This window comes from Erithacus rubecula, assembly GCF_903797595.1.
Source record: "Erithacus rubecula genome assembly, chromosome: 3".
Taxonomy (NCBI): Eukaryota; Metazoa; Chordata; class Aves; order Passeriformes; family Muscicapidae; genus Erithacus; species Erithacus rubecula.
In genome coordinates this window covers 76,105,989-76,119,423 of record NC_136689.1, presented here as the reverse complement: position 1 = coordinate 76,119,423, position 13,435 = coordinate 76,105,989, and the positions used below count along the sequence as shown (strand labels likewise).

Sequence of the window (13,435 nt, the reverse complement as noted above, 5' to 3'; positions counted from 1 at the left end):
TTCTTTTCTTCTAGGTTTTTTTCTTTTTTTTTATTTTTTTTTTTTTTCCAAAAATAGAAGTGGTGGGTATTTCCACTGGGCACTTAGTAAGTGGTCTTATTTGAAAAACAAAAAGTCGCTGCATAGATCATATTTTCTGTTCCCATCCACCAGGTCCTTCTGTACTATAGAATGATGTACACACCTTGCTGGTTCTGCTTGGACTTAGACCTACACAGTTCCTTGAACACATAACTGGAAGGGAACAACACACAGGTACTGCAATGTACCCAGTCACCCAGCCAATATTTACCCTGTGTTTGACTTAATTTAGTGGAATCCTCTTCACCATCCACGTATCACTGTTACTCTACACATGCAGAATTGTAGTGTTTAAAGTATGTAAAAATGCACCTGTTTAATTATTTATAAGCTCTTATTTCAACTGCTGCACAATATATCTTGTTTTAAGATATAGACAGCAACAAACCAGAAGCATTATACTTTTTGTCAATTTGCAGCATAAAATCGTCAAGTACGAGTGCTTATGGTTTTATACAGAAATAAAAGTATATACACAGAGAGATATATATTATATAGTGTATATGTACAGATAAAAATGTATACACTATATAACACTACATAACACATTCCATGGGAGACAACTCCTTGTTACTTTAAGGTTTCTTCCAACCCAAACCCTTCTATCACTCAGTGAGATTCTATGATTCTATATACATATAGATACACACATTGTAAGCTTGGATGAATGGCTCCTATGCCTACATAAAGATGCTACATTGTACTGCAGCAGCAAAGTACAGCACAAAACTGCTGGTGGTAAGGACAGGATATCCATGATGTGTGTTTCGGGAAGGAAGAGGCTCTCTGACTGCAGACCACCATGTCCCACAGCCTAGATGCCCATTAGCACCTTTTGGTTTTATTTCAAACCAAAGATTTTCCAAGAAGCACACTCCTGAGATTCAACAAGGAAGCAAAATGAAGTGAGGATTCTGGGGAGTTACACTGCTGAAGTGTAACTTAATCTGAACTAAAATCCACTATATTCATCACCTGCTTTCACCAGATCCCACAGAGACTAACTCTTACCTGTTTTCTATAGACGTAACAGGCTGCAATTGCAACCATGGTGGATTCTCCTACAAAACCAGCGAGAAGGGATCCTACTCCAAGAGTGGCTCCATGAACTCTGTTGGAGGCACAGAAAGAAAGCAGTCATTGTTGTGTGAGAATGCATGATGCATGGTAACATTTTCACTGGCATGTATAACCAATCTGCTGATAGAAGTATTTTCTTCAGAGACACAATACACTGCCTAAGAGAATAACTGGTATTTTAAAGGACTCATTTGTTTTTAATGGCTACACTGTTTAGTAAAAGAAGCACGCTGAATCAAATTATGGACTAAGAATTTAAAGTCTTGTACTTTCTACTTGTCAGAGTGCTGTAGAATAGATTATCAAACTTATAAACAAGATATTCTTCCATTAGCTTTCTTAACAGTGTGTTTAATAATATGGAAATAAATTCACCTTAGGACACGTTTTTGCCTCTTTGACATTTGTGTATTTTTTCCAAAGGGATATCACTATTGTGCCTGTCTACAGCAGTCACACTTGCAAATTTGCAAATGCTTCTTTTCCAGATAGTGACACTATTTAGGTTTTGTATCATGGTTAGTATTTGGAGAAAATGTTCCGAGCAATGCAAATTCAGCTATCAAGTGGCAGGGAAGAGGAATGAAGAGGAAAGCAAACCCATGGGTTCTGTGAGGAATAATGATTTACCCTAAGTAAGGCAGCACGATGAGACTGGTGATGAGGACGATAATCCGCAGCACTGAGCTGGGTGCCAGCACAAAAGTCTTCTTCAGAGTCATCAGCCAACCAGTCAAGTGTGCTCTGACAGTCACTGTTCATGAACAAGGGAGAAAAAGAGGCATAATAGTAAAAAAAAATAGTCATCTCATATGCAACTTTTCCATGCAGAGAGAACTGTTTAGAAATAACCACTGCAGAACTTGCTGGTAACTTTGCACCCTACTACAAAGAAAGTAGATCTTATGTTGAAATTGCTTTAATATAGTGATTTGGGAAAATGAGGAAACAAAAAGTTATAGGGAGCACTTGTTCCTAAGAGCTGCTCTCTTAAAACCAATTGATTAGACAGTCCATTCTGTTTTCTTCATTAAAAACCCCCAAACAATCTTCTTCCCTAAAGAAAAGTTCTACCATGGAAAATTTTCCATCTGGCTCCTGTGTGGCACATGGTGCAACAGTCAGGCACAAAACCAGGTATCTACATGTACCTATTTTTGTATTTGTAGTTTACCTTTATTATGAAACTATGTTGCCATGTAAGCAGAAAATACTAAAATACGTTGCATAGAAATTTGAAACATTTTGGTTATTGCTGTCCAGCTTGCCTGGCTCTTTGATAGAAAGTATTAACTTTTATTACATAATGCCAAGTTTACAGAACTTTTATTTTGCTTTTATTTTTTACCTGGAAGTGGAAAAAAGGAGAAGATGCGCAAAGGAACGACACACAGCTCTGCAAAAGCGAAGTCTACTCCAATTATGTCAACTAAAATCTTCTCTGACACGTTTGGCGTCCAAAACATCACAAAACAGAGCTAGAAAAAACAAAATTAAAAAAAAAAATGTATTTCAGAAGAGTAGCACAAGAAAAGGTAGGCGCTCCTGGACCTACAAAATATTTGTTTACTGATGAGTAGATAACTCTACTAATGGTAAATAGACATACTGTACATTTATATTTAGCTTGCATTCAAATACACATGCACATAAGAGAGATACCTTAACTTCAGAAGCAATTACTACTCTTCATTTTCCTCACATACCATGTGTGATGTATAAAGAAAGAATTACAGCACTTGGTCTGGTTAGAACACTTATACTCCTAAACAGAGTATAAAATATTTTAGTAGCTGGAGATTTCTAGTGCTCCAAGACCCAGAGATCTGACTTGAATCTGAGACTAGGGGTTTAAATTATCTGCTGGAAAGAGTATTGCTGTATGCAGTAAGTCTGATAGCAAGGCAAAGGTGTTTAGCACAGTCCTGCAGACCTGGCACTCTAAGGCTACAAATCCACTAAGTCTTGTTGTTTTCAATAAAGAGTGTGCTGTTTAGTCCATACAGGAAAGTAAGATTTCCATGAAAAACCCATGACAATTGGTACAGTGGTAGGACATGCTGTTTAATTCTTTGGTCAGTCCTGAGGCTTCCACCTGAGCTGAAGGGGCTGCTGGCAGCTGCAGGTCTGGACTCAGTTCAAGGCACTCACTGAAGGACAGTCCTGATAGTCCTTACAGGACTTTCCCTATAAGAAAGTGTACCTTCTAGTCTAACTACTTGGTTATTTAATTGATTTTGCAATTTAAAAAATGACTTCTTGTTGTTATCCTTGTAACAATATTCTTGTAATAATTATTATTATTATTCTTATATTGTTATTTATTGTAAAGTGAATATTAAGGAAGTGAACTGACTGAACGGTGCAAAACTAGGGACCTGAACTGCTCTGGCACTCCTCTTGTTAGGTTACAAATCTATGTACCCTGTAAATCATGCACACTGGCTGTACAATAGAGCCTGTAAGAGTCCATAACCACTCTGCTATAATTTAGCCCACCATCTAATATCACAGCACCTAGCTCTTTTCTTTTTATGCAGCTGTCACACCCCTACATGCTCAGATGGCTTTTCAAACTAGTCTTTGAAGTCCTACCACCTCTAAGACAGTTGGGATTTCACTCTCATTCTTTGGTAGGGTGTCAGGGATTGTCCTTTCTGTTTAGCCAGCACCCACATGGCAGAAGCTTCCCAAGGCCTGTCACTGAGTGGCCTGTGGGAGGTCCTGTGTTCTGACCCTGTGTGGTGAACAAAACATTTCACATTCCTGCATAAAGGTCCATCTTCAGTTTTCTTCTCCTCTTCTTAGGGCAGGAACTACTATTTATTTGTTACAATTGCATCTTTTACTTCACTAATTTGATGGTGTCTTGCAGTGTATCTCCATTACCTCTACAGAGAATGGAAAGTGGAGGAAGGCAAGAGCAGAAGACAAAAGAACTGAGCACTTCTTGTGCCAATCTACTTGTACAGGGTATGACTGAAGCAGAGGGGACAATTTAGAGCAGAGGGGGTTGTGTGGTTGAAAATCAGTTATTAAAAGCTACTGTACAACAACAGAGTCAATTTTTTTGTTGCTGGAGACACCCTAGGGCAGACTGCAGTCATTTGTATTCTCACTGCAAAAAGGAGAGTAAAGCAGTCATACAGGGAATATTTTGTCAACTCTTTCTTCAAAGTCCAACAAATAAAGTAAGATACAAAGATGCCCACTCTCATTTATAATTTGCTGTTTTCATGAAAGCAAGGACCTTTACACTGCTAGCACTGCTCAGTGTCATTTAGTGTCCTAGTGAGCAGTATAGCTGCTGCTGCTGCCAGATTCCACACGTGCATGCTTACAGCAGAGCCTGCCCACTGCCAGCAAAAGGCAAAGAGAGCAGTCTTCCCCTCTTCAACAGCCACTTGAAAAAGTGTTGAACATGGTTAGACAGGCAAGCTAATGAGTGACCAAAGGCACTGTATTCAATTCTGCTCTGTAAAGGTTTCCTCCTGGCCCTAATAAGAACAGACTCAGTCTCCACCCAGCTCCCAGGAGTAAGGTCAGTTTGGCAGTCAGGGATAATGACTTACACCCAGGAGGTATGTGCTCCTTCCTCCTCAGCTGCTGCAAACTGCAGTCTTCCCCAACCCTGAGCAGCAGAGAGTTGTGCTGGTAAATGCCTTCAAAGAGCACTTCTACAGCAGCTGCTGGGTAAAGGCTGCTAAGCTCAAGAATAAACAGATTGAGGAGGTGAGGCATGGCAGCAGAAGCATCTTCTATTTCTGTCTCAGCATCCTTCCATCTTTTTGGTTGCAATACTGATAACTGGTTTCATTTTGCTAAGAGAGCCCTCTCCATCATCTTAAGAGATTATATCCTCAATGCCCACAGGGAACAAAGCCTCAGAAAAATAAATTAATGCTTTGCATCATTCAAGCCCTCTGCAATTTAAATTCTAGAGTGCTTGCAACTTTACTATTTCAAAGGCAAAATGTAGTGGAAAAAACCCAGGCTCTACTTCAGGCAAAGAATAACACTGAACATGCAAAGCAGAAAGGTATTTCAGCTGTTGATTTGGTTACAGATGGTATATTCTGAAAATAGGATGAAGTTAGCTTTTTTGTGATTCCAATGGGTCTTTAGGATGTTTGTCATCACCTTGGTAAAAGGTGATGCCTGACAGAAGACTGGAGAAGATAGTAACAGCAGTCCAGGAAAACATGGCACAGACTAAAATTAGAGATTGGCTCTATTGGAATAAGCAGTGCTAACTTCCTGCAACTGAGATCAGGAAAGATTTTAGGAAGTAGATTTACCCACAGAATGTTTCTTATCTTTCTCCGAATTTAACACTGTTCTCTCCCCTCACTTGCATTTCTATGCATGTCTGCAAGGTTAAAAATAGAATAAATGGCTTGGTTAGAGTTACAGCTATACCTTCATTTAACCTAATCAAGAGATGAAGACTGAACAGTGAAGGTTTCTGCAGAGGCAAGCAGTGTGCATGCAGAGTGGCACTGCAGCTTGAGGCTGCAATTGCAGCTGGCTGTTGAGTGCTTTACTGGCAACTCTGCTGAGACCAAAGCATTTCAGTGTTCTGGGAGTAAAGATTTTTCTTGTAGAATTCTAGCAACAGAGCTTATTTGATTTACTGTTGTCTTATGGTATGAGTGCAGCAAGATATGAAAGAATAGTTTTGATAAAGCCTTTGATCATTTAACTGGAACTTCAACTGACCAGTGACGAGTGCATTAAAAATACAGGAAGAAATGAAGGTGTAAACAGCAGAGTGGGATGCTACAGAGAATAAGCAGTTCTGCATAAGGACAGTAGTATGCATTATCAATTGTAGTATCAATAACAGTAACCTAAGCAGTTCTGGAGATGATTTTAGTAATGTCAATTAATCTGAAGGGTTTTTGGTTTTGGTATTGTGCCTTTAATTGTTCTACATTAGTAAAATCTGAAAAAACTTTACTAAATATGTCAACAACTCACAGCACCATAAGAAAACTACTGCAGCTGTACTAGCCCAGATCAAAGCTCCAGCTAGATTAGTACTATCTCCTTGCTAAAGGTCACTGGGAGCTGCCAAAAAGAAGGGCATAAAAAGCAGGGCAAGTGCAGTGTAAGAGATGCCTTTCCCAGTCTGCAAGGGAGTTAAGGCTTCAGAAGTTCAGTAATCCTGGTGCACCTTCATCCCATGCAGGTTATCTAATATTAGTGATTTTTTTCTTCAATACAGTTGTGCATTAAAAGTAAGTAAAAAGCACTCTCACTTGTTGCTTAAGACACCCTCCTCAAAGAGATGTGCCTATTTTGATGTGGAACCTGGCTATTTTCAGCTAACAAATTCAGTGTCCAAGCATAGTCAAAAGTTAAAATTAAAAACTTCTGAGAGAATGCACCAATTTTTTTTTTTTTAATAGGGAAAGTACAGAACTGCTGGTGTTCAGTTCAATTTCTCTTTATTCTCTTAAGTACAATTATGGCATTTGACTTTCACAAATGATTGTGATGAAAGATTGTTCATGAGATTCTGTTTCAAAGGCTGCATGTGTGAGTCTGAATGCTTCTAGTTCTTGAAAAATAACAGTCTTTTCATAGGCCTTGCATCTCCTGGAAGCTATTTCCATTTATTCTGGTTGCTGACAGGGATTACTAAACCTCAGAGACCCACTACATAATGCATTATAATACATTATGCTAACAAAGGCTATTGTCATGTGTATAGTAATCTGCAGGGTGCCAGACTGATTTGCTTTTCAGCACTTGTAGAAAACTGCCTGTATTTTGAGACACTCATTGATAAATATAAAGCACAAAATATTATTCCAGTGAGCTATGAACAACAGCACAGCTTTTCTAGACTTTGTGCAGTCTTGAGTAAGAAGAAACACTGGCAGATGGCAGAGACATGGTATGGCTCTATGTTCCTCAGAAAGGAATCAAAAGGAATCCAAAATGGGTGTTTTTAGAAACAGGTTATACATATGCCAACCTGGACTGAGTCTGGAATAATAGATTTTATTGTGCAAGATAGTTAACTTGGTAAAGGTTATTCTGTGATGATATGCAGTTCCTATTTTTCTCCTGCAAAAAACCTCTCAGCAGACGTTTTATATAATTTGTTGAACCTGATACATTTGCAGAAGTATGGCTGTCCAAGTGAAGTGTTTTACCCTAAAGATACTGTTCTATGTATGTATTCAGGATTGTACATTAATTTAACCCATGCCTTGTTCATTTCCTACTACCATTTATGCTACATGGTGCCCAGTGAGGGAAGAGGAAACTTACTTTGAAAATCATTACACATATCAGCTTGGAATAGCACCTCGGGTCCTTGGGATACTATCAGCTAAGTTTATAACTTTTGTTACTATGGAAGAATATAAATCACATGATTTAGCCTTTTGAACTGTGCACTAAACAAATCAAAAAGTAGCCTGAGTCTTATGTGTTTGGATCTCCTGATTTGCCCAATGTCTCCATGGTCTCCATATCTCTGACATAAACAGAACTTCCACAATTCTGTCTCCTTTTAGAGCTTGTATCACACAAGATAAGCAGATTTCACAGCTATATTTTTGAAGTCAAAATAATATCTTGTTCTAACTAGCATCCATGTCAAATGCTGGCTTTCTCTCCTCTGTTCAATAATGTATTTTGTAAGATGTTGGAAAAAAAGTTGTTTAATTTGTTAGTGCTGTTTTTACAGCTATTTCAAATCCATACTTCCATCGACCTTGAAAATTTAGTTCTCCAAATGACTACACAGTACTGGAGCTATTCACTCGAAATCTTACTCTAGCATGTTATTGTTAAAAAATCCAGCATTTCTGTATTTTTATGAAGAATAAAAGTAATGACAGCTTGTGACTATTAACTGCTTACTCTACTGAGACAACAGAAAAGTTAATAGTTACCCCTCTTTTCAGATTCCTGTTGAGGTGTGCTTCCGTGTTGAATAGAGGTGTGGCATAGAATACAAAGTCCTAATACCTCCTGAAGCTACCATGCACCTCTCAGGTAGTTGAAAAATGCAGAAAGAATTTAACAGGGTTCTTATGAAGGAAGGCAGTGCAGCTACTCATTCATTTACACAAAGAAGGGGTTTTGTGTTTTATTGTGGGCCAAGAAATCATAAATCCTAGGTTTTACCATAAAGGTATTATTCCCTGTTGATGGGAAATTGTATTTAACTTATCATGAAAATAGTCAAGTAAAAACCTTGTTGTCTTTAAAGACTTAAGGGCTTTGGATTTTTTTTCCTCCAGTTAGGTTGGTTGTTGTTGTTTTCTTTTCTTTTCCTTTCTTGAAGCACAGTTATATCAACAATCATAAAGTTCTTTGGAATCTGTGGAGGAATTCCTGGGTTTCATACAACACTGGAGACCAGCATCAGTGCCTCACTACAGAAGCTTGCTGCATACCTTAACCTGGTCCTTGCCAAAAGGAGCCTGCAGACTCATGCTCTCTTTTCTGCATTTCTTGTCAGGGAGCAGTCTTTGCAGAGCCACACCTGCAGCTTTGGCAGTTCTGAGGAATTTTTTATACACAGCAAACAACCTAAATTCATCATCCCAATTTGTTTGAGACTCTGAGGTGTTGTCACAGACATGGAACATTCTGAATTGTAAGGGACCCACAAGGATTACCAAGTCCAACTCTTCTGTGAATGACTCACACAGGGATTGACCCCACAACCTCAGTGTCATCAGCACCGTGCTCTGACCAACTGAGCAAATCTCAGGGTAAAGGCTGCTGCAGTCTGATGCTCTGTTGAGACAAATTATGATGTGTGTCTATGTACCCTGTAACTCAGAAGAGGTCAGCAACTGGGTCCTTTTCTTGTGTGGGAAATGTAAAGTTTTCAGGAATAGCCTGTCCAAAGCCCCAGGGAACTTGTTCTGACTTCACAGCAGCCAGTGCTTTGTGCAAAGGCTGGACCCTGATGCACTCCTGAGGCCTTTCCAACCTGAACAATTGTGGGGTGCCATGAAACAAGAAACCCTGGATATGTGAGCAGTGAAAATGTCAGACTGCAGTCACATTTGAAACTGATTTATGATAATGCTGATGACTTGAATCACAAGGACATTCTCTTACAATGATGCTCCCTCAGGCACATGCAAGTCAGTATAGATTTCTGTGAACTTTGTGTTCTGTGAAGGGGGTGTAAAGCTAGAATCTGTCATAAAATTTTTCAAGCAGCAGGAGAACCAGAGCTTGCTTGTGGGAACACCCCCTAACTTTGCATCTCCTCCTGGAATAATTGGTTTACACATATCTAAATCTCCCCCCACCTTCCCCTTCTTTCCAGAGTGACAGAGCACCACGTTCTTTAGAAATAAAGCCACGTCCAGCAGATGCACAATTCACAGATGCTCTGATAGCATTAACACAATGCCACATCTGCTTTCTCCCCAGCTGCTGCTAAAAGTACTTAGATGGTATTTTTCAGGCTGGGTCACTACATTGTTTAAGGTAGTCGTTATATCTTCCCAATAAATTATGCTGCTTTTATTTTTTTACAGAAAGAAGACCATTTTGCTTCACTTCTAAAAAGCTTCAATAAACCAAAGATGGCAGATATCTGGTCTCTTTTTGAAAACTGTCCATCTTTCAACTCAGTAACTTTCTTCTGTCCCAAGTTTTCTGTGCCCCTTGCTGCTCTTCCTACTGTGAACACGGAGCATGAGCAAAAACTGCTGCAGGGACAATTTCTGATGCTTCCTTTTCTGCCTGCTCCAGCCACTCATGCAGAACAGACCCTTTGTGTGAAACCTGAACAATCATGAAGGAGACATTAATCTCCACCTCACTGGAGCAAACAAAAAATCCTCTGTTCCAGAACAAAGGCACAATGCAGTACCATGGACAGGACAAGGCCCTCGTGAGGATTTTATAAAGTCTGCCTCTGGTGGTCCTGTGAAGGCAGGAATGCTTCCATTTGTGTCTGAAACAATTTTTGCTGAAATGGGAACAAACCTCACTTTGAAAAGGTGAAGAGCTTCTTGAGGAACTATCTGCCAATATGCCATTTTCCAATTGTTATTTTTTGTGCCAGTAGCCTGAAGATTAAAAAAAACAATCTTGGATTTAAGAGATGGGCAAAACCAAGACAGTCAAAACAAATTGCTCCACTGGCTGAGTGGTATTACTCTAAAAACTGTCCATGACCTTCATATGGTCTGCAACAGTAAAGTTAAAATAAAATGGATTTAGTCTTAGAAGTTAATGCTCCTTTTTTAAAGTATGGATATTCTATTTTAATACAATAAGGCTGTAATGAGACATTGGTGAATTAAGATTTGAGAGAGTTGGGGAAATTTGGAAAGTTCTCTGTGTTTTTTACATTCTTTCTCTGTATATTCACAAGAGGTAAGGACACTGAACTCTGTCACCAGGGAATTTCAAATACTGGCACGGTCAGCAGCTGGGGTTGTGTCCTCTTGAGAAGGACCAGATTCTTGTTGTAATTTTTATTCTTGTGGATTTTACTGCCTCTCAGTCCAAATTTGCCATGACTTTAGTAGTAAAGATGGGTGGTAACCTTTGATAATAAAGCAAGGCAGAGATGCAAAACCAAGACAGATAATAAAAGATAGGAAAAAAATGAACACAAATCCAGTGGCCTCTGCAATGGCTTCACCTTCTGACACTGAATGTCACAGAATATATATATATATATATATATATATATATATATATATATACACACACACATTTCACAGAATCACACAATATTCTTAGTTGGTGATATTCTCAGTTGGAAGGGGCCCACAAGGATTATTGAGTCCAGCTCTTAAGTGAATGACATAACCTTGGCATTATTAGCACTCTGACCAACTGAGCTCATTTTCTTTCATTTATCTTTAAACTCAGGAGAAAGAACTACAAAGAAAGATAAATAAAGCTATACAGGACTTCAGTTCTGAAGAAAACATGGTTTGTACTGTTCCCTAAAGCCATTTGCTAGCCATGACTAAGCTCTTCTTTGTTATAAATAGGTATTCCTGAAAGTAAGCAACAAGTACCAGGAATGGAGAGACACTGCAGTAGTTACTCTGAGCTAGAAGGTCTTCAGGGGTAATTGATCATTCTTACAAGCAGAAAAGGAGGTATTCAGGAAAATTTCTAGCTCAGGAGATTTGTAAGCATGACCTTGGACAGGAAAGGATCAACTACTGCTTTAACCTGGATGAACTGGACAATATACTATAAAGTTTGACTGCTGTAAACTAGGTGATAGGGGAATCAGGATTGGCAGCATTAATCTGCAACTTGATATTGTGGGATGCATTGAAAAAAACCAATTATTATTAAAACTCCAAAGTTCTGCAGTGAGACTTAACTTCCACACATTCCCCCCCCCCCCCCCCCCCCCCCCCCTCAAAAAATCATATAACCTTGGTCAACCTTAAAAAGCAGCAAAGGCTCACTCTAGTTAATGCAGTAACACAAGCTGCTTTAAGAAAGCTGCTGCTTACGTAACCTTCCATTTATAACTTCTGGTGCAGTGCTTGGTAACTGACCTTCTGGAACTATGACCCCACAAAACATAGTTTGTTAAAACACAAGCATTTCAAACACTGAAAAGCATTATTTCCATCAGAAACTTTCTGCTCCAATATTAAAATTTGTGATTTCTACAGAGTAACTTGATTGCTGTGCAATGTTTTAGTTTGAGCACAAGAACACTAATAAATCCACAGATTTCCTTGTTTACATGAAAGAAATCATCATGATCCTGTTTTCCATGGTGTGGCACAGCTATTTCTTCTAGTAAGGCAGAAACACTACAGCAGCCAAATCCTTAAGACAGAAGAGATTAATGAGGCTTCTAACTGGACACCATTGCATTCCCCATTTGCAGGGAAGGTGTTCAGTATCTGAAATGCCAAGGAACTTAAATGTACAGCTTGTATTCTTCAGACAATGATGCTATTCCCTAAACCATGAATCAAAAAATTAGTGAAAAAATTTGAGGATTTGTGAACTTCAGTTCATTTTTACCTAGTTGTTCAGCTGCTCTTCTGCACCATCAGTGCACAAAGACTACATCTTTGGCTCTCTAGTATTAAATATGCTCCTGTTTCACCCCTCCAGTACTGCCCCTTTTCTGAATTCAGACTTTGGTTCTTGTGGGCCATCTTCAGAATATCTGTCATTTCTGTCATGTAAGAGTTGACAAGGAGAAGTGAGGAAGTTTCAGCATTGCATTCAGGTTAGATGAAAAGCACAGAGAAGAAGGCCTAAATTAAGGATCTCAGAAATCCCCACTTTGTTCAGATTTCAGCTTGTGAACTAAGAACCAGTATTAGCAGCCTGGAATGTTTATAGCTACCAAAGCTATCCAAGTTGCAATTACTGGGTGATTTTTTTCTAGTAGCAACCCTCTCAATACACCGAGGAAATACATGACATCAGTCAAAAGGAAACAGAAGCAGTTTTTTGGTTTGTTTTTTTTTTTTTTTGTTCCCTTTTTCATCATCTGGATTATTGACAAGCATGGGGATGAGACAGTACTTGGCTAAAGAACTTGTGAGAGTATAAGAGGAATACTGGAGCAAAAGCCCCAACAGTTTCTTGCATGGGTCAGAACTGCAAATCACTTTGTTCCTCCAGGCTGATCCTTATTAAACTTAATCAAATGAGCACACAAAATACTTCTCCCACATTTGCTCAAATGCATGAAGGTGAGGGGATAAGTTCAAGTATTTCTACATTTTCCTGCTACCTGAGACTGTAATACTGATTTCACAGTAGTAGTTGTAACTGACCTTATTTTCTTTGGGAAAGGAGAAAAACAACTACATCTTTGTGAAAACATGTTCACATGTACTGCTTATGGCAAACCCTATTTTAAAACACTCCTTTGCATACCCTCTGGCTTTAGTGAAGGTGCCTAAGGCATCTAAAATTAATCTTGGGTCAGGCCCTGAATGCAATTTTCTATCTCTTGGCCTTCCAGGTATTTCATCTCCAAAGTTCTAAAGAAACCAGAGTGTGTGATACCCCTCTAGCTGCTGCAGCTCAGGAAGTGCATTTGTGATGGCTAAATGCCAAGGGACTGCTGGGACCCAGGGAGAGCTATGCACTGCAGGGACCTGCCATGTAGTTATTTCATGCTATGGACACTCCTCCTCTACCTTCAAAAGATTTCAGTGAAATGAGAACATGTTCCTTGGCATTTTTCAACATGCAAGTCTAATTCATGTTATCCTAAGTGCAAACTAAGGATACCTAGTAGGCCAGCAGGCTTGCTGCAGAGATACAATGAATT

At 39.1% G+C, this 13,435-nt stretch overlaps 1 protein-coding gene across 1 annotated transcript in view; it reads right to left on the bottom strand.

Annotated features, from left to right (window-relative positions):
• Positions 1 to 13,435, bottom strand: part of ANKH (ANKH inorganic pyrophosphate transport regulator) — a 96,392-nt gene that overhangs the window by 1,872 nt on the left and 81,085 nt on the right. The window contains exons 9-11 of the mRNA XM_079300272.1: positions 2,510 to 2,639; positions 1,792 to 1,915; positions 1,093 to 1,192 (exon numbers count right to left, since the gene is read on the bottom strand). Of these exons, the coding sequence (XP_079156398.1) occupies positions 1,093 to 1,192; positions 1,792 to 1,915; positions 2,510 to 2,639 (354 nt within the window). The remainder of the gene's footprint in view (positions 1 to 1,092; positions 1,193 to 1,791; positions 1,916 to 2,509; positions 2,640 to 13,435) is intronic.